General features: G+C 44.2%; 1 protein-coding gene across 1 annotated transcript in view; it reads left to right on the forward strand.

The window, feature by feature from the left end:
• DACT3 (dishevelled binding antagonist of beta catenin 3) overlaps nucleotides 1-12436 on the forward strand; it is a 281140-nt gene extending 268704 nt beyond the window's left edge. Inside the window, exons 3-4 of the mRNA XM_069207670.1 lie at nucleotides 5548-5706; nucleotides 7537-12436. Coding sequence (XP_069063771.1) covers nucleotides 5548-5706; nucleotides 7537-9326 — 1949 coding nt within the window. The 3' untranslated portion in view covers nucleotides 9327-12436. The remainder of the gene's footprint in view (nucleotides 1-5547; nucleotides 5707-7536) is intronic.
• The last annotated feature ends 7677 nt before the right edge of the window (nucleotides 12437-20113 follow it).

A 20113-nucleotide genomic window follows, 5' to 3' on the forward strand; every position in this document is an offset into this window, starting at 1 on the left:
AGCAGGTAGCACCCGGAAAAGTGCCAGTAACAGGCACTACGAGGATGCGTGAAACGGTGCTCGCCGAAGTTGCACAAAGGAGTCCCACGTCGCCGGAGACCAACTTAGAAAGTCGTGCAATGCAGGTTAGAGTGCCGTGGACCCAGGCTTGGCTGTGCACAAAGGATTTCCGCCGGAAGTGCACAGGGGCCGGAGTAGCTGCAAAGTCGCGGTTCCCAGCAATGCAGCCCAGCGAGGTGAGGCAAGGACTTACCTCCACCAAACTTGGGCTGAAGAGTCACTGGACTGTGGGGGTCACTTGGACAGAGTCGCTGGATTCGAGGGACCTCGCTCGTCGTGCTGAGAGGAGACCCAAGGGACCGGTAATGCAGCTTTTTGGTGCCTGCGGTTGCAGGGGGAAGATTCCGTCGACCCACGGGAGATTTCTTCGGAGCTTCTGGTGCAGAGAGGAGGCAGGCTACCCCCACAGCATGCACAAGCAGGAAAACAGTCGAGAAGGCGGCAGGATCAGCGTTACAGAGTTGCAGTAGTCGTCTTTGCTACTATGTTGCAGGTTTGCAGGCTTCCAGCGCGGTCAGCGGTCGTTTCCTTATCAGAAGGTGAAGAGAGAGATGCAGAGGAACTCGGCTGAGCTCATGCATTCGTTATCTAAAGTTTCCCCAGAGACAGAGACCCTAAATAGCCAAAAAAGAGGGTTTGGCTACCTAGGAGAGAGGATAGGCTAGCAACACCTGAAGGAGCCTATCACAAGGAGTCTCTGATGTCACCTGGTGGCACTGGCCACTCAGAGCAGTCCAGTGTGCCAGCAGCACCTCTGTTTCCAAGATGGTAGAGGTCTGGAGCACACTGGAGGAGCTCTGGACACCTCCCAGGGGAGGTGCAGGTCAGGGGAGTGGTCACTCCCCTTTCCTTTGTCCAGTTTCGCGCCAGAGCAGGGCTAAGGGGTCCCCTGAACCAGTGTAGACTGGCTTATGCAGAATTGGGCACCTCTGTGCCCAACAAAGCATTTCCAGAGGCTGGGGGAGGCTACTCCTCCCCTGCCTTCACACCATTTTCCAAAGGGAGAGGGTGTAACACCCTCTCTCAGAGGAAGTCCTTTGTTCTGCCATCCTGGGCCAGGCCTGGCTGGACCCCAGGAGGGCAGCTGCCTGTCTGAGGGGCTGGCAGCTGCAGCAGCTGCAGTGAAACCCCAGGAAGGGCAGTTTGGCAGTACCCGGGTCTGTGCTACAGACCACTGGGATCATGGGATTGTGCCAACTATGCCAGGATGGTATAGAGGGGGCAATTCCATGATCATAGACATGTTACATGGCCATATTCAGAGTTACCATTGTGAAGCTACATATAGGTAGTGACCTATATGTAGTGCACGCGTGTAATGGTGTCCCCGCACTCACAAAGTTCAGGGAATTGGCTCTGAACAATGTGGGGGCATCTTGGCTAGTGCCAGGGTGCCCTCACACTAAGTAACTTTGCACCTAACCTTTACCAGGTAAAGGTTAGACATATAGGTGACTTATAAGTTACTTAAGTGCAGTGTAAAATGGCTGTGAAATAACGTGGACGTTATTTCACTCAGGCTGCAGTGGCAGGCCTGTGTAAGATTTGTCAGAGCTCCCTATGGGTGGCAAAAGAAATGCTGCAGCCCATAGGGATCTCCTGGAACCCCAATACCCTGGGTACCTCAGTACCATATACTAGGGAATTATAAGGGTGTTCCAGTAAGCCAATGTAAATTGGTAAAATTGGTCACTAGCCTGTCAGTGACAATTTGAAAGAAATGAGAGAGCATAACCACTGAGGTTCTGGTTAGCAGAGCCTCAGTGAGACAGTTAGGCACTACACAGGGAACACATACATATAGGCCACAAACTTATGAGCACTGGGGTCCTGACTAGCAGGGTCCCAGTGACACATAACAAACATACTGAAAACATAGGGTTTTCACTATGAGCACTGGGCCCTGGCTAGCAGGATCCCAGTGAGACAGTGAAAACACCCTGACATACACTCACAAACAGGCCAAAAGTGGGGGTAACAAGGCTAGAAAGAGGCTACTTTCTCACAGTAGCTTTGAGATGATTTTTTCAAAAATAAGTTGCTCTTATCACAGAAAGGTTGGAGACCCATGGTTTAGACTCACTTCAGTCTTGGGACACGATCCCAAATAATTTTAATAGACCAGTACTCATCCTTCTTTGCAGGTATAGAAATCAAATTTATTTTAAAAGCGCTTCACCGGAAAATATAATTCTTATTTGTGCAAAGAAAATGATCTATTCGCTTTGAATACGTGTAAACTACAGGCAGTGTGTAAATGTACAAGGATGGCAAACAAAAGAGAAAAAGAGGATACAGAATGGAAAGGAAATAGCAGTGTCAAAGTCCAGAATAGGCGCACTGCCCTGGCGCAATCGTGCATTTAGATTAGAGCGGTTGTGGACGTGTTTAGGGAAAATTCTGTCACTCACATACAGTGCAAGATTGCCAGTAGCTGAACAGGGCTGACACATTACCCCTTGTTCTAAGCACATTGTGAATGACAGATGGACCTACCAATAGATGAAGAGGGCTGTCCCTTTATGTGTGTATATATATTTGTATTTTTTATTGTTTTTTTTTTTATCACATGAGACTGATGAGACACTGTCTTTAGGCCTGACCTACAAATGGCTAATGAGCTGCAGTTCTATACATCAGCCACAAAACAGAGCTAAAGTAGCACACACCAACGAGGGAACAGAGCAGTACTAGAGGGCATCACCCAAGGAATAAAGCTAGAGAAGCGGCACCACTTAAAGAGCAGCTGGAGTGGCATGCAACAGCCAAAGACAAGAGCTCGAATATCGTGCATCAAACACGGATTAAAGCTGGAATGATGTGCATTAACCAGGGAGCAAAGCCAGAGTAGCATGCATCAGCCAAAGAGTAAAGATAGAGAAGCTGCCTCACCCAAGGAACAGACTGGCATGGAACAACAGAGATCAGAGCTAGAATAGCTTGCATCAGGCAAGGAATAAAACTAGAGTAGCATGCATCAGGCGAGGAATAAAACTAGATAATCTGCTTCACCCAAGGAGCAGCTAGCGTGGAATGCAACAGCCAGAGACACGAGCTAGAATAGCGAGCATCAACCACGGATTAAAGCTGGAATAACATGCATCAGCCAGGGAGCAAAGCCAGAGTAGCATGCATCAGCCAAGGAATAGAGCCAGAGTAGCATGCATCAGCCAAGGAATAGAGCCAGAGTAGCATGCATCAGCCAAGGAATAGAGCCAGAGTAGCATGCATCAGCCAAGGAATAGAGCCAGAGTAGCATGCATCAGCCAAGGAATAGAGCCAGAGTAGCATGCATCAGCCAAGGAACAGAGCCAGAGTAGCATGCATCAGCCAAGGAACAGAGCCAGAGTAGCATGCATCAGCCAAGGAATAGAGCCAGAGTAGCATGCATCAGCCAATGAGTAAAGCTAGAGTAGCACGCATCAGCCAAGGAATAAAGCTAGAGTAGCACGCATCAGCCAAGGAATAAAACTAGAGAATCTGCATCACCCAAAGAGCAGCTAGAGTGGCATGCAACAGCCAGAGACAAGAGCTAGAATAGCGAGTATCAACCTCGGATTAAAGCTGGAATAACTTGCATCAGCCAGGGAGCAATCCCAAAGTAGAATGCAACAGCCAAGGAATAAAGCCAGAGTAGAATGCATCAGCGAAGGAATAAAGCCAGAGTAGCATGCATCAGCCAAGGAATAAAGCCAGAATAGCAAGCATCAGCCAATAAGAGATTTGAAGTAGCATTCTTGAACTAAAGAACCGAGCTAGAGCAGAATCTCCAGAGAACAAAGGGGTCGTAACCAGGGTTGGGCTGGTCGAGTACTAAAATCATGTTGCGTTTTCTGGATCCCTCACAATATGTAAATAATCTCTGCTGAAACTCATTGTGTATAAACCTTCCTCATGTATGTTACTTGTGGTGACCTATCTCGACAGCCTAAATTATTTTTTCCTGTCCGCACTTGTAAATCTGCAGTGTCTCACCATTTGAGCCACCATACCGACTTTTGGTTGTCATCTTATGGAAACGAGAAATTCCTGCTTATTTGAAATTTGCCAGGACTTATTCCTTGGCCTAAAGCTTGATTTCACTGCATGTATTGTCTGAATAAATTAATGTGAATTTTGAACAATTTTCTTGGCTGCTTTTGCCATAACAAACAACGTCCATTCCTGTCGGAGCCCTGAGTTTTGATAGCATAGCTTTTAAGTAGACATATTGCCCCCACGATGCAGTCTTTGGAGTGGGGGAAGTGGGGAAGTGCTTAGAGCTAATGTATTCAGTCCTTCAAATGAGCCCTTGTATACCTCCCCTCCCACAGCTGGCGATTCCTCTCCTTTGGAGTGTGATCTTGACTAGTTGCGCATTGTTCTCTCTTTGTGTCTCTGACGTTATGTCTTTCCCACTCTTTCTATTTCTCCTGCCTCTACCTCATGCTGTTTCTCTATCTCTCTCTATCTCCCCTGCTCTCTCGTTCTCTCTCTACTTCTCTCCTTATGTTTCTCTCTCTCACTTTCTTTCTCACTGATGAGTAACCATCTCCTGGCTTTGGTGAGGTATGTTGTCGCCTCTGCCACTGGTAGGATCGCAGACTACCCCTGCCCTCCTTTCAGTGGAACAGCCGCACAGCATTGACTTTAGACAGGCTGGCAGGGACTGTAGCCCAGCTAGTCAGTGGTGCCACTCGCCTCACTTGTACTGGCACTGAGTCTCAGATTCGTGGTAGTAAATCCGGTTCAAGTGGCACAGGTTCTCTTCTTTTCCTCTGCCGGTCATGTGAATATCTGTCCATAAACGCTCTTCAGTGTTATAGGCCCCTCCTCATTGGAGCTTGTACTTTTAATTTAAATCTGGTGCCATAGGTTCCTCTGGTCCTTTCTCATTCATCCAGCTGTGTACCGGCAAGGGAAGCATCCTTATCTCAGGTGGCACAGGTTCCCCTAATCAGCTCTCCTTTGGGGTGCATGACTGACAATACAGCTGTCCCGGTCCACTCTCATTGGAAGCAGGTGAGGCAGTCTCTGGTTTGGTGGTACTGATCTCATTTTGATGTTAAAAATAAAAAAAAGTGAAGGGTGAAGTGCTTAGCTTAATTTCAGCCACTGGTAATCACTTGGGCCACATTCAAGGCCATTGTTTTTTTGACCACAGTGCCACCCTAGACTGAAACCAGCCATATACCATTCACAAGTGGCCCGTTTCAGGACAATACTACATCAGACCCCTTTTGGCGTAGTTTTGCCTCATGAGTGAGATGCATCTTGAGTCCACTGACACAATGAGTACTTGACCATACTTCGGATATGGGTGGTACACTTAAAACATCTGACTTAGAAAAATAAGTATGCGTGGAATGTTTGAATTGATCTCAGACACTAGTAAAATGGGGGTAGGGCCTCTGGCATGCAAACAATGGTAGTCACCTACTCTCAGGTGGCATATGCAGTTCTGCTTGGCCTGAACACCAATCTCACTGAGTCCTTTGTCTCTTTCAGGTTTTCATGAGCCCGCTTCCCCAGGCATTCCTCCGGACTCCCCGGCTTCTTTCTGTGGCAATGGATTTCCCAGCTTTCAGTCAGTTCCTGAAGGCTACCCACGGACAGATCATGCAGAGGCCCGCTTGCAGTACGCCAGTGAGCGTCCCAAGTCCGCAGGTGAGTACTTGGTAGAAATGAGTAGCAAAGAATATAGGCTTAGGCTACCTGTGTATGACAGCTAAAGACAGTGCTGTGATGAAAATGAAAGACAAAGCTTCATTTACAATGATGTAGCCCATTACATGAAAATAAGGAACAGTACTTGATGACAGCTGGAGACGGTGCTTCGGAGAAAAATGATTCTGTGTGACAGTGAGAGATTTCTTTGGTTACTGCAAAAAGATCTTCATCTGTAAGGGACAGTGCTGTTATTGCAGTGAGACAATGCCTCTTGATAGCGAAACAATGCCCCTGTCGCTCAGAGACAGTACTTTTGGAACTGTAAGAAAAGGCAGTGCCTCTGTGATGATGAGAGTGAGAGCCTGGTCAAAATGAGGCAATAACTTGGCACAGAGATAAAGATGCTGTAATCCCATGCAGTCAAGCGACCACCGAAGCCTGTATATTCAGTAAGCACACACCAATGTCTTAAATGTAATAATCTGTGATTTCCACAACTGTTTCTTCCCCATCCTCATCCTGCTTGGATTGTCTGCCACATTAGTTATTGACCACAGTATACTCAGCCAAGTATTTTCATCACTGGTACAGTACTCTTCAAGCCTTCATCCAAAATGGGCCGACTCTTTTCAGAGTCTTGTGGCCTATTGGAGGTTAGGGCACATCCTCAACCCTACCAGTAGGTATTTCCAAAGGTTCTGTACTCAGATCGCTAGTCTTCTACCTTTACACATTCTCCTGGGGTGGCATTACCTTTTTCTTTGGCCTCTCCTGTCACCTCTTTGCTGAAACCCTGTTTGGGCCAGCTTATGCTCAGATAACTAAGTACCTGTCTGTCAACCAAACAGGACAGCTATGCTCTACTTAATGCTCAGACCTGCTTCTACACCACAAATCTTTCCTTCTTTTATCACGCATCCTCTCAACTCCATCCTGTCTTCTCCTTCTACAAGCAACCTCAGAATTCATCTTGGTAATGAACCAAAGTGATGTTCTATTGCTTATGACCTGTGAAATACAGCTCACCATAACTTAACTTGGGCAGACCCTCAGAACCACAGTTGTCCTGAGGAATATGGGCGGTCACTGCTGCCTCATCAGACTTCCCATCCTTCGATCCAGCTATCCTTCGATCCAGCTCCATGTTAAAGGACTCTGTTGAGCCAACCCCTGAAGTCACTCGCTATTGTGGACATCACGCAGGCTGGAAAAAAATGTACCACATGATCCTGTCTCCTTCTACTGAAGCCGTTCAACCATGGCTTTCCTCCTTTCTCCATTCATCCCCAAACCTAGCATAAACACATACAGGACACACTTGAGCCTCAGTTGGAACATCAACAACCATCTACCCACCCAAAACCCTGCATGCACATCAATATTCAGGTCTTATTCCCTCCTTCTTCTCCACTTTTGTCTCTGCAAACCCCCATACAACACCCTTCGTTTCACACTATACATCTCTTTATAATTTTGGTAGGTAAATGTATTGTTATTTTATTAAAGTCATTCTTAGTAAAGAGAAGTGGCCTTCCAGACCACTAACCATCTTTCTCTTATGTGTCTTATTGACTTACTCCCCATAGTTCTCTTAAGCCTGGCAATTCTTCTTTCTAGTACCTACCACTTTCTTCTTTTTTCTCTATTTAATTCACATCCTTCATTTTGTTCCTTCTCCCAGTCCTCCTCATTTTCCTGTTCTCTCCTTCTTCATAGCATGCTTTTCTACTACCTTACTTTCTCCTCTGACTTTTTTCTTCCATTTTCAGTCTCTGCTGAGCTCAGATACAGTATATATTCCTGATCCTTTGTTTTATTTTCCCACAGGAGACATAGGACTCGGTGGTGCAAGTCCCTCCCGAGGCAGCCGAGGAATGGTTCCCCGCTCCTTCTCTGCACCTTACTCCAGCTCCCAGGACTACTCAGCTGACTCGCACATGAGATTCCATAGTGATCGCCGGTCCCGTGAAGTAGATCCTTTTCTCTTCCCAAGTCCACTCCACGCTGTGTCTCTTCAAAACCCGACCATCTCCCAGTCTCAATTGCGGAGCCGACATTACGAGGATACTTCATACCCTGGGTACTCAGGCAAGCACAGTAGTGGGATGGATCAGTATGGCACGACCCCAGAAGACTACCAGCCATTCCCTGAACCCACCCAGTGGCGAAAGGTGGAAAATTACATGCTAAACTTGATTCACAGGCGCGGGCCATTGGTGAGAGCTAGCAAACCTCGCACCAGCATAAATACAGAGCCAGGAAAGGGTGTGGCCCGGCAGAACAGTCTCTGCAAAAGGCCTTCTGAGTCAGAGCGGAAGGGTCAGTCCTCTCCAGGTGTATCCCAAGGTGCTTATGAAAGCAGTGCAATGACAAACAAGATGTGGCCTCCCTGGGATGGTGGAGTGGAAGGAGAGAGTTCTCAACCCACCAACCTTTGCATCCAACCACACTCCTCCCTCAGGAAGCCACCGAAACTTCAGGTGGCCTCCGCCCATCCTCGATCCTTGTCTATGGACCACTATGAGAGGAATTATTCCCCTGCTTCCCCAAGCAACTACCCTGACAGTATCCATTTTGAAGCCTCACCTCATGGGGGTGGGAACGGCAGCCCTCCTCCACCATTCCGATCTGGATCTCCCCGTCTTGCCACACCTGATAAGGATTTTCCCTTGCCACCATACGAGGACGGAGATGAGTTTGAGAAGCACCCAATATCCACTGAGGACAGTGGCTGCCAGATGGTAAATGCTCATTACATCCCTGCCCAGGTGGCACCACGCTCACAACAATCCCATCGACCAGCCAAGAAGAAGCCTCCGCCACTCAATAAGGTACGAAGTGTAGAACTCTCACCAGAGCGGTGCCCACCGAGGACCAGGGGCACTGCCCCCAAGAAGTGTCGGTTCCCAGAGGAAGGTGGGGAATCTAGCAAGCATGGAGTAAGGAAAGGCTCACCCCGGTCTAAAAAAACTCCACGTTCGCAATCAGAGAATAGTCTCATGAACAAGCAGGCCTCACTTGACAGGACGGTCACAAAATATCATACAGTGGATCGAGAAGAAGTAGCCCAAAGCAGGGGTTCACGGCAGCGTCGTCCACCTATTGGTGCATACAGGAAGTGGAGATCAACAGCAGAGATTTGTCAAGATGAAGTAACCCCAAGTGACCCATATCGGGGCTCAAAGCGCAGCAGGAAGGCCACAAAAGCTATGCCACCCCCACCAGGGTCTGCTTCTCCTGCGGGCCGTCACATGCTCTATGGATACACCGGGAGTGATTCAGAATACTCAGCAGAGCGCCTACCAGTGCCACGGGCTCCAGTGTGTGAGCCCGAGGAGGACCTAAGCGGATACACTGGCAATTGTTATGGCGAGAGCGAGTCCAGCCTCAGTGAGGCTGATTCTCCAGGTTCCAGCGATACGGACGAGAGTGACTCAGATGAGAGTGGTGGGCTGGTGTGGCCTCAGCAACTTTCGCCTAGAGTAGTGTCTTCTACGGGTGCTGGGAACAATGGAGGCCAGCCAAAAGTATTTGTCAAGATCAAGGCCTCCCATGCCTTGAAAAAGAAGATTCTTCGCTTCCGGACAGGGTCTCTTAAAGTAATGACAACAGTGTGAAATGTGAGCCCCACCTTAAACATTTGAGTGTGTTCTCAGTCTCATTCTGCTTCCCAGTGCCAAGTTCCAGCCCCTATATGCTATCTTTATATTATTGCCTGTCAAAGGTCTCCTTTTTGCATCATCTTCAACTCGACTGACACATTTTTGAATGGGTTAGATCTGCCTCAAGTTTTTGCCTACGTGACCTGTATTTGTAAACTATGCTTCACATTCATAGCACATCTTGCCTGTAGCCTACCACATAGCTATCAGCACTTTAGAAACACATACACGTTTCCATAATGCCAGTGCTGCCACTTCTATACTTTTCTGCACATTCTCCATGTAGCAACAAACTCACTTCTAAACCGTGCACTCGATATCAATCTACCACAGCAGCAAACACAATTATTATCCACCACCTCTTGATGACAGCACTGGATTGACAGCACAGCGATACATTCAGTACCTAACTACTGCTCTTCCAAATATCACCAACAAATATATCTCCATTATCATACCCCTAATATCACTTCGTTACTTTCTGTCACCCAAACCTCGACATCTGTATAGCTACACACAGGCAACTTTCTACTGCACTAAAAATATTATCCACATTAACTAAGCCAAACCTATACAGCCAGTATAATTCTGACACATCCTGTAAAACCCACACGTGCCTGCCTATGCTTGACATAAAATGAAATACCTGTAGAGCCATTGATCCAATGTATATATTTCTAGCAACAAATCTATAAGACAGTACATGACAACTAAATTTGTGCCCCCAGCACGTATGTGCCACACACAGCGTCCAATCTCACAAAATCACATTTGCAGCTACACATCATCCTATATACACCACACCATGTGCATGCCAACCACAGATTCGCCCCCTAGCACCTATTATCATTTTATGCACGCCATTCAGATATACACTGCTAATGATATACAAAATCTGGATACCACACTCTATAGGTCATTTACAAATCCCCCTCCTATAGACATACTCATGGCATAAGTACCATGTCAAACTACGCCTCGAAAGCGATTGAACAACACTCTTCATATCATCCACATAATGACCCAAAATGATTGAAACGATGAACAGTCATTAAATAAAGGCTTCACTCACCTTCTACGTGGAGCAAACACTCCCTTTAGTTAAACTATAGATACATACGTTTTTCATTAGATAGTATGGTCTACAAATGTCCAGGAGTTTTGTTAACAAAGGGAAAAAACAGGCATGGAATGTAAAACCATTAAGATTTCTTTACTTGTACATTACTAGTTCCTTAGATGAAATCTGTTTAGCAGACCAGCACAGTTTCATCCTCATCTGAGAGGATCTTGTCATAGAGGTGAATAGAGGTGCCTGTTAATGGTTAGGATAAATTTTGCTGCAAAACCAATCCCCAGCATTCTAAGTGTAAAATTACATTCTTCGCAAAAGACAGAATTTATATGGGATAATATTGGATCACTTGATACCTTGAACTAGCTTACCTTGTGTTCAAGCTCATTGGATGGCAATTTGTATTTCTCTTTCCAAGATGCACATAGAAGGGAGCCTCCAGCAGAGTTTCAAATAATTACTAGTACTAGGAACCTGGTTGCCCACCTTAGGCACTGAACTATCCCACTATGATTGGCTCATAAATAGAGGGCTAGGATAGAGGTAATTTGAGGTCAGGAAATGTGTAGAGAAGATAACAAAAGTTCTTGACTGAGTTGTAGCAGAGGCGTAGAGAATTGTTTTTCATCTCAAGACTGTATTTTCATGTTCACTTCCAGGTTGATGGGTCACCTCGGGTTAGAGTGCTTCAGGATAGGGTCCTGCCAAGATGAGTGTGGAGCCTGAGGAATTTGGGACTAATGTGATCGCTGTTTAACTACATTTATATATTATGCCTCTAGAATATTTTGTGACAGACCTAAGTTTCTTTATTGAAAGAGTGAGCATTTTGCATAGTGTGTGTGTGTGTTTGTGTGTGTGTGTGCGCGCTTGCTCCGCTCAGGTTATCTAACTACGATCCTCAAGTGACAGCTGTGCAAGTTCCAAATGCAGCTAGATATAGATATCAATAGCCAACACAAGGGCCCGATTATGAGTGCTTTTGTACACTATCATTTGTAGAGTAAATCCTATTATCGCACATATCATAATTACATATTTTGCAGCAAACACTGCACCACTTCAAGTGTTCCAGGTACATGCGGATTCTGGTGTAAGAAGGACCACAGTCTGCATGGTGCACCCATTTTTCAGCAAAACTCATAATAGAACTCGTAATATCTATTTATCATACCAAATAAATTCGGAAGCCTGCGGTGTCAGATTTTATTGAGTGCAAGAAATACTGAACCGCTCTCCAGAACACTCATACTAGAGGCCATTGTATATTCTCCAGTGTCTAGAAGCACTACCGGTGATCAGCTATTTAAATTCTCAGTAACAGACATTTTTTTCCAAAAGGACACCCAAAGTTTTGAAAATTACTTCACAAGTACAGAATACTGATTTCCTAGGGGTATTGATTATCATATCCATAGATATTATTGCCAGATCACTGATTGCCTGCTCCAGATTTCGAGTAGAGTTGCAAGGATACATAATTGGGCACCCTGTATCCCAAATCATACCCACATGCACTCTACCCTACATGTAATTGAGGTACCACTTCCCCAGTAACAACTCTAAATGATCTACGTAGCCCAACATGCCACAGGCACAGACAACTGCTGCCCTCCAGTGAAAGCATATCTGTTTACACTCCTGTCTTTTTCTAGGCACACTTATGTAAGTCAATCTTAAAGATTTAATAGTCACGTTGGAATTTTTGTAACAGAAAATTTGGTTCCTTGCTTTAAACTGTGTCTATGTCTTCAGAATGTACCCTTCATTTTAGTTTGATTTGTGTTGGTTGATGCTTTGGTGAACTCTTCGCATTGACATTGTAGCCGCACAGTGTTGCGATTACAGAAGTAGCAGATTCACTCCCTGCATTGGAAAAGAGAATGTTAAACCATACACGTGGATTCAAATTTCTGTTTTTAACTAGAACTTACACTTCTTAAGAGCACTATACTTTCCCATAAATAAATAAAAAAAACAGCATTGCCAATCAGCATTTCTCCTGGTTGCCTTGGAACAAAAATCATGTGATCATTTAATTCCAGAAAATCTTCTGTTTCCTTAGTTGTGGTAGTTACAAGCTGGTCATCAAGTCACATAATTTTCTGAATGCCTCTTTGTGGATGGCGATCTCACCACTGTTATTCTAAAGTAGTCACTCACTCACTCACTCACTCACCTATTCACACCAGTAGGAAACCCAGAACATATAAACCGCTGATTTTATAGTATCTAAATACCCACAATATCCATCCGTAATGCATCTTCTTTGGCCAACATTCCACCAAGACAGGAAACCCTGCAGCCAATCTCATAACTCCGCTCTGTCACTCTTGGGTGTCATCATCATGCCAATTTCCACATTCATATGCCTAAAACCTTTCTCCATATCAAACGTGCTATAAACACACTAGTGTGTGTAATATCCAGATATTCAGTAATATTCTGTCCATTGGAATCCTTCTTTTAATTTCCTAAATGCTGGTCCATTTGAAATAGAGCAACACAGCTACATTAGTAAAACACAAAACACATCTGACTGTGCAGCTATTCACCAAACCTGTGTTCACCAAATAGTGGTATCAACAGATTTGTCTCTGCAGACACCGTATGTATAATACAGCCCCAAGCTGTGCCAAGCCCTATGCATGAGGCATGTTTTGCATCATAAAAGCCTTTACACACCCTCCCCTATGCTCATATATCAATCATGTGTCAACATAATATATTTCACATATATGCCAGTAAGGTTCTGAATTACTACCAACGTTTAGTCTTCAATTGAGCACTATGTAATTGGATAATAAGGGCTCTATTACTTAAACCAGTGTGAAGCTTCAAGGCTGGCATCAGTCACTATAAAATATAAGTTACAATACACCTCCATTTTGCAACCCTTAATGCAACATTTATTTTCCACATTCCAAATCTTATGTATATATCCTGCTTTGTAGTAATGCATCCACCATCTTAGTCTAAAATATGTTCCTGTACCTACCTCTAAAGCTATATACCCATGTCTCTATGGGCACCTCATATTTACCTTCCTTATGAACACATCTATAGCCACCTTTAGATCCCTCCCCTTGTCTCACCTCCACACATGTGCCAGCACTGTAACTTAATACAGCTATCCACTCAACATGTAACTGCTATGCACTCTCGGACACATAAATGCTTTAACCAACAACCTATCGTCCATGCCATGTTCAAAGATGCATTCCCAAATGTACAAGAAAATATCCATTTCACCATTCTGGCTATTTCTAAAAATACACAGCCGACAATCTACCATACCACCCATATACCCAACTGTTCATCGTACCTTTTATGCACACACCAGTCTTTATAGGAAATTATAATAGGGAATGTAGAAGATGCCCCATATTCTAGTTACATGTCCAGCGTAAATAATATCCCCCCCAAATGTGCCTCCCTCTAGTGCCAAGCCTAAAATCTGTGACACTTGTACGTAAACCATATACTGAGATCTACAGCCATACTGCATTTGTTGTATACCCTGTCTCCATGTTAACAGACACACAACCAAAATATATCGACCACAGTATATGTGCCAACCACAGGCCAAACTTTACAAACACCATGCAATCTATATACGTTTCCATCTATGCAGTCATCAGTGAACAACTACATCTCACTCTCATAACCACAGTACAACGAAAGGCCCATACTCTGTGTGCCATCCACTAATCTAAATCTACAGGTAAGATATCAAACAACCATTCGGGTTCCTTATTACTCAAAAACCTAAATTCAGAGGACTCAAAGTGTGAACATTTGATTCAACTTATGTTATGGTAGTTTATTCAGTCATTCAACTGTACCCATCAGCTTCTACATGCAAATGCCTGTGTGTGTGTGTGTGTGTGTGTGTGTGTGTGTGTTTGTGTGTGCGCCACACACACGCTCTCTCTCTCTCTCTCTCTCTCTCTCTCTCTCTCTCTTTCAATACCTGCTACATCATTGGTCTGCTCTGCCTAAGTGCCCTCCATTTTGGAAAGTGTTTGTGGTAATTGTGGCGATGGGCAGGAATAGTGGCTCTTGCACTAATGGGTTGGTCTATGCACATAGCCACCCCAGTCAGGACTCAGTAATATCTGTGATTTGGGGTGGGAAGGTGGAAATAAGAAGAGGGGCGGGGAGAAGAAGTGAATGTTGTCATGCTAACGCCTAAAAGTACTTTCTTGTTTTGTATTTATTCTGACTTTGTATTGTGACAGGGCATTTGCCCATGGACTTACTTTGCTGTACATAAAGCATTCTGGACAAGTCTCTATTAACTTGTGTCCTTCTGTAAATAAAACTTGATTTTCTTTGTCAATAATCGGCCAGTGTTAGAGGACAGATTGTGTTGGTATGTGGAGAAAGATTCGCAGACATCTACATGATCTCAGAAAAGGATTTTCGGGGGCCATCTCAGTGGTCCACTTTCTAGTATACAGGTACATAGGAAGCCTCACGTGCAGTCCAAGTTATACTTAGGGAGAAACTGTTTCGATTTACAGTATGTATCTCTCACATTTCGTTCCTTAATTTCCATAATTTCTGAGATTTGACCACAAGAGACAAGTTTAAAGTCTTCAGTGTATGGGCGATATGCTGATGTTTTCTTGTTTCTTCATTCTCAGATGAAGAGTGGGTGAAACATTTCATGAAAACCTGACTGCAGAGTCAACAGTGCTTAATTTAAATTTGTTGTTTCCTGTACTCGGCACCGGCACTTATTGCAATCTGCCACATGATAGCATTGATTGTCTAGTTTAAAAATAAGTACAACAACAGTTGTTTATTAATTGCATATACATTAAAATTACCAGTACCTGCTGTCAAAGCAATTTTTATAGCTTTAGGGGCCTAGTATGGTCTAAATTATAACACCAGTTGTCGTGTGATGGTTTTTGGTTGTGTTGGTAGTATCATTGTCCATGCTGGCAGGGGCAATGAGTGGTGAAGGCTGCAGTGGCTTCGGGATACTAGACCTGGCACATGTTTTTTAAACAAATTTAGCACTGAGAATCAAGGATATGCCACCATGCCCAACAGTCTAGGTAACACAACTGGTTTTGACTTTGATATTCTGCTTCCGCTCATGGAAAGACCACCTCAGCTCACATCGACGTGATTAGCCCTACACTGATCATGTTAGCTGAGATATCAGAAATAGTGTAAGGCTTGAAACTGGGGGAATCTGTCTGAGTGGATATCTGCATGGGCAAAACATACATGCCCAATTCTACAAGAAGATATTTATTTCACCTGGCCATTTCTACCAAAACACAGCCAGCAATCTACTAATCCAGCCATCTACCCAACTGTTCATCCTACCTTATATCCACACACCGATTTTAATAGTGAAAGCGCCAAAAGCCCCATGTTCCAATTACATTTCCAGCATAAATCATATGCTCCCCCTGACGCCTACCTTTAGTGCCATACACCAACCCCAAAATCTTTCACACAGGCCAACCACAAACCCAGCTCTCTAACTGTAGAGCATTTGTTGTAAACCCTATCTCTACCTAACAGTTATACACCCAAAATGTATATACCACCCTAAATGTGCCAGACAAATATATGCGATCAATGTACTTCTCCGTCTTTGCAGTCATCAGTGAACATTTCATGCTCATAACCACAATATAACGGAATGCCTACATTCTGTGTGCCATCCACAAACCTTAATCTAGAGGTAAGGTATCAAACAACCATCCATGTTCCTTATGACTTGAAAGTTTGTTTTTTGAGGACCTTGTTTGTCAGATGGGTTGGGCCGAGAAGCTCTGGTTTGCCAGAGTGCTGCTGAAAGCCATAACAGTGGCTGTATTTTGAACCCTTATGGAAGCATCTGATATGGATTGTTGGAATACCCTAAGACAGACTACCTTATTGTCTATAGAAACTAACCAAAAGATAAAGAAGAACTCTTGTCAAAGACTTAAGACACTTGTACTGACTTGACTTATTTGAGTGGCCACTGGCACTTAATCGTCAAGCCTGATGCCTGGGCGACCCTGATTTCAGATCAGGAATACTTATTTCAGAGCACAGGGTGCACTATCATGTGGAGTCCTATGCATTCATAATCAATTGCTATCACTAACTTAAAGTCAGAAGACTAGGAATCATTTTCGCCCATTTTAAGAAGGGTTATGTTTGAAATGTGGAGGCACGTGCAGCCCTTAATAGGCTGAACCCTTCTGCAGCTACAAGCTTCTTTTCTGAAATCCCTGCCTCTGTTTGTTGGAGGTCTTTTCCGTTTTTGCTTATCTCCCAGAGCCTTTTCGATAATTGGCATTTTCTGAAAATGACTCCAGTCCTCCAGCTTCTTCTTGCAGATCCCAAGATTTTTTAGCAGGCTGCAAGTCATTTGCTTAATTTGACCCACAGTGGATTGACATGGAGTGCTTAGTCCCTTCATGTGCAGTCAGCAGCTGCACACTTGCTAGTCCCGTTATGTGCATATTCAGAAGAATCACTTTCTTCAACAGGCAAGATTTCAGTTACTTTCAAAATTTCTGGACTTCAGCTGAAGTTAGCAGTGTAATTTGTTTTAGTAAACGACTTTTCCATAGACTACATATTCTGAAAATGTTTGACATGGACAAGAGTTCCCATTTGATGGGAGAGTGGAAGCTCTATTCACTGAACAGCAGTGTACTCCTGAGGTGCCTACATGGCCTAATTCTTGCTGAGCCTTCTTCAAGATACCAAGTCTTTGCTGTACTAGAATTTGTTAGTAGCGGGGTTTGCTCGAGATGTGGCATAAAAAGCACTACCATAGACAGATGCTTCGAGTATCTGTTCAGGCCCATCGCTGAAAAAGACACTATGGTGTCCCATGAACTGAAGACCAATCACAAAACCTCACTTTCAGAATAAGCTACAATATAGATGCTTAACAGATTAGGATAGTTTCTTATAGCACCTGATGGGTCTGTGGCCTAGCACTCAAAGGGTCAGGTTAAGAGACATGTTTTCAGAGTCTCCCTTGTCAAATGTTAGCATGATCCGACTATATTTGGTTCCCAAAATATTCTGCTTTGAATATTTGAACAAGGAACGGCCAGAGGCACATCAGCGCTCTCTTGTAGTTGTCAGGCTCCGAGCAACAGCTGTTGAAGAAGGATACCATTTCCAATTCGGTGGTAGGTACGTCTGTGTCACCAGGTTTGTATAATATTCAGTACTGCATGTCTGCCTGCAAGTAAGTGAATTAGTCTGTGGAAGCCACAGGGATCACTGTGGTGGTGACTCTGCTTACCCACAATGTTTTTTTGGACTGGCTCAATTTCCTTCCCCTGTCTGATGAACGAGGTCTCCTTAGAGTAATTAAAATATATGATTATTCAGACTGTCAGCTACATTGGCACTACTAGTACTTGTGCCAATTTCCAGCATCAGAGCCCCTGCCTCTAACGTTGTGTACTTCCTCTTAACAGACTGGAAATCCATACACTTGGTCCAGGACAATATGAAGGGGTAGTAAGGGTAAAAAGTGCTGCACGTTCAGGGAGTAAATACAGTGTAAGTTGCTGATGTAAGCACAGTTCAATATTGGTGCCAGTGGTCAGGTGCCTTACTACCCAGTAGACACAAAGTTGAGTGTACACAATTCCAATATACACAGTACGACCACAGCACACAGATTAATAGTCCAATCAAAAATGCGCGGATAATATCCCTGGTAGAATGTAGAAGTTGGAGAAAGAAAATGCGAGTATTCCAAGTCCATAGGAGAAAGTGTCTTTAATTGGAGGCACAGTTAGCCTTAAAGCAGCTATCGAGTTCTTCCACATACAGCTTCTGGTCTGACCGGACAACGTTTTCCGGCTCCGCGCGTGGACGCGGTTGCATTGCTTGGAGGCTTATCAGGGCCCCCTCAGTCTTCGCAGTTACTCCTACAAATTTATGTACCTCGCGGTTGAAGAGTCAGTACCACTTACAGACCTTACCAGATCTATATCTACCACCCTAATCTACAGGCATTCCAACAATTTTTAGCTGGCCGGATGGTCTAGCCTTGATGAAGTCACCTGAGTGACGAAACACGTGTTGGCTGTATGTGGAAGAACTCAATATCTGCTTTAAGGCTAACTGTGCCTCCAATTAAAGACACTTTCTCCTACGGACTTGGAATACTCGCATTTTCTTTCTCCAACTTCTACATTCTACGAGGGATACTATCCGTGCATTTTTGATTGGACTATTAATCTGTGTGCTGTGGTCATATTGTGTCCATCCAATTGGTGCCGATCATTCTGCTGCCCTGCACACATTCCTCACACTTGTACCAAGAAGAGTTCATTCGTTTCAGTCCTCGCCATCAACCCCTTATGTTGTCTGTAGTTTTGTTACTATGGACAGGGGAGATAAGAGTTGTGAGAGGGACCAAAATATGAAGATTAAGACCTACGCTAATTGACATTAGACATCTTAGTGACAATAGGTCATAAGTGATTGGAGAACTTTCTGGTTTCTTGCCCTGTCATGACCAATGCAGGGTGCATTCTGTCCTGACTAATGCAGAGTGCATTAAAGTGTTTAAAAAATCCTGATAGTCCCTTCCTTTTTCGTCTCAGAAGATGGGGAGCTCTCAGAAGTTAATGGTGACTCCTGGTTGGCTCACAGAGTCTGGTTTCTGAAACCCCCCCCAGTCTTTTCAATTCTTTAAACATTTCAGGCGGCCATACTGTCTCAGAATTGAGAGCAAGTTCTCCTTGCTATTGTTGAATATAGTTGCTTGGATCCCGAGCAACAACTGTGAGGGCATTTGAAGCTTTTAGGCTGAAGCCTGAAAATGATGCAAGCATCAGTTGTCTTTGCTTCGGACCTCGGTACATCCTGTGGATACTTGATAAAAGCAGTGCTCACTTGGTTCCTCTTCCATGAAGGAAGACTTGTTCTCTGTGTTCCACAAGTCTTACTTGGTTACTTTTTTGGACACTTTAAGGTCCTTTTTTAATTAGAGAGGTTGAAGACATTCTGAACGTCTGGTCCTTACAGTTGTTAACGTTCGTTTTTTGGGTTTTCTGCACCTGCACCCTTCGGTCAGAAGACTCCATTTATGTTGGCATCTTAGTTTGCCAATATCAGTGTGGTTTCACAAATATTTTGCCTACCTTTGAAAGCGAACGGGTATCATGGAAGCCTACTTATTTGCTATCAGTGATCTCTATCAGATAAGCATGAAAAATGCCATCATTATACCATCACTATACTGTGGGGACGCATAAAGGTTTTTTACTTGTGGTGACTGGCCACCTACAAAACTCTCTTCCAAGGATTCTGTCGCTCTAGGTACTGTCCCCGTTTAACGCAGGCATTTCATCTCCATGCTATATTGGTCAGAATATATATAGGGACCTTTCAGTGTCACAAACCTTTGGACATTATATATACAAGAGCCACGTGGCCTTTCTGCATGCCTTTTGAAAATATTAGCCTCTAAATCTTAATTCTAGATCTGATGGCGAGGCAAACTCTAATAGGAATTTTATTTTACAAAATAATTTAAGATACTTTTTATCTGGTTTACCTCAAACACACAGATGGAATCCAGAGGACAAACCTGAACGAAAATGACTTTTGATAGTATCTAAACCTCCCTGAAGAGATGTGATAAATTAGCGAAACAGTTGGACACTAG

The sequence above is a fragment of the Pleurodeles waltl genome, chromosome 9 (assembly GCF_031143425.1).
Source record: "Pleurodeles waltl isolate 20211129_DDA chromosome 9, aPleWal1.hap1.20221129, whole genome shotgun sequence".
Classification (NCBI taxonomy): domain Eukaryota; kingdom Metazoa; phylum Chordata; class Amphibia; order Caudata; family Salamandridae; genus Pleurodeles; species Pleurodeles waltl.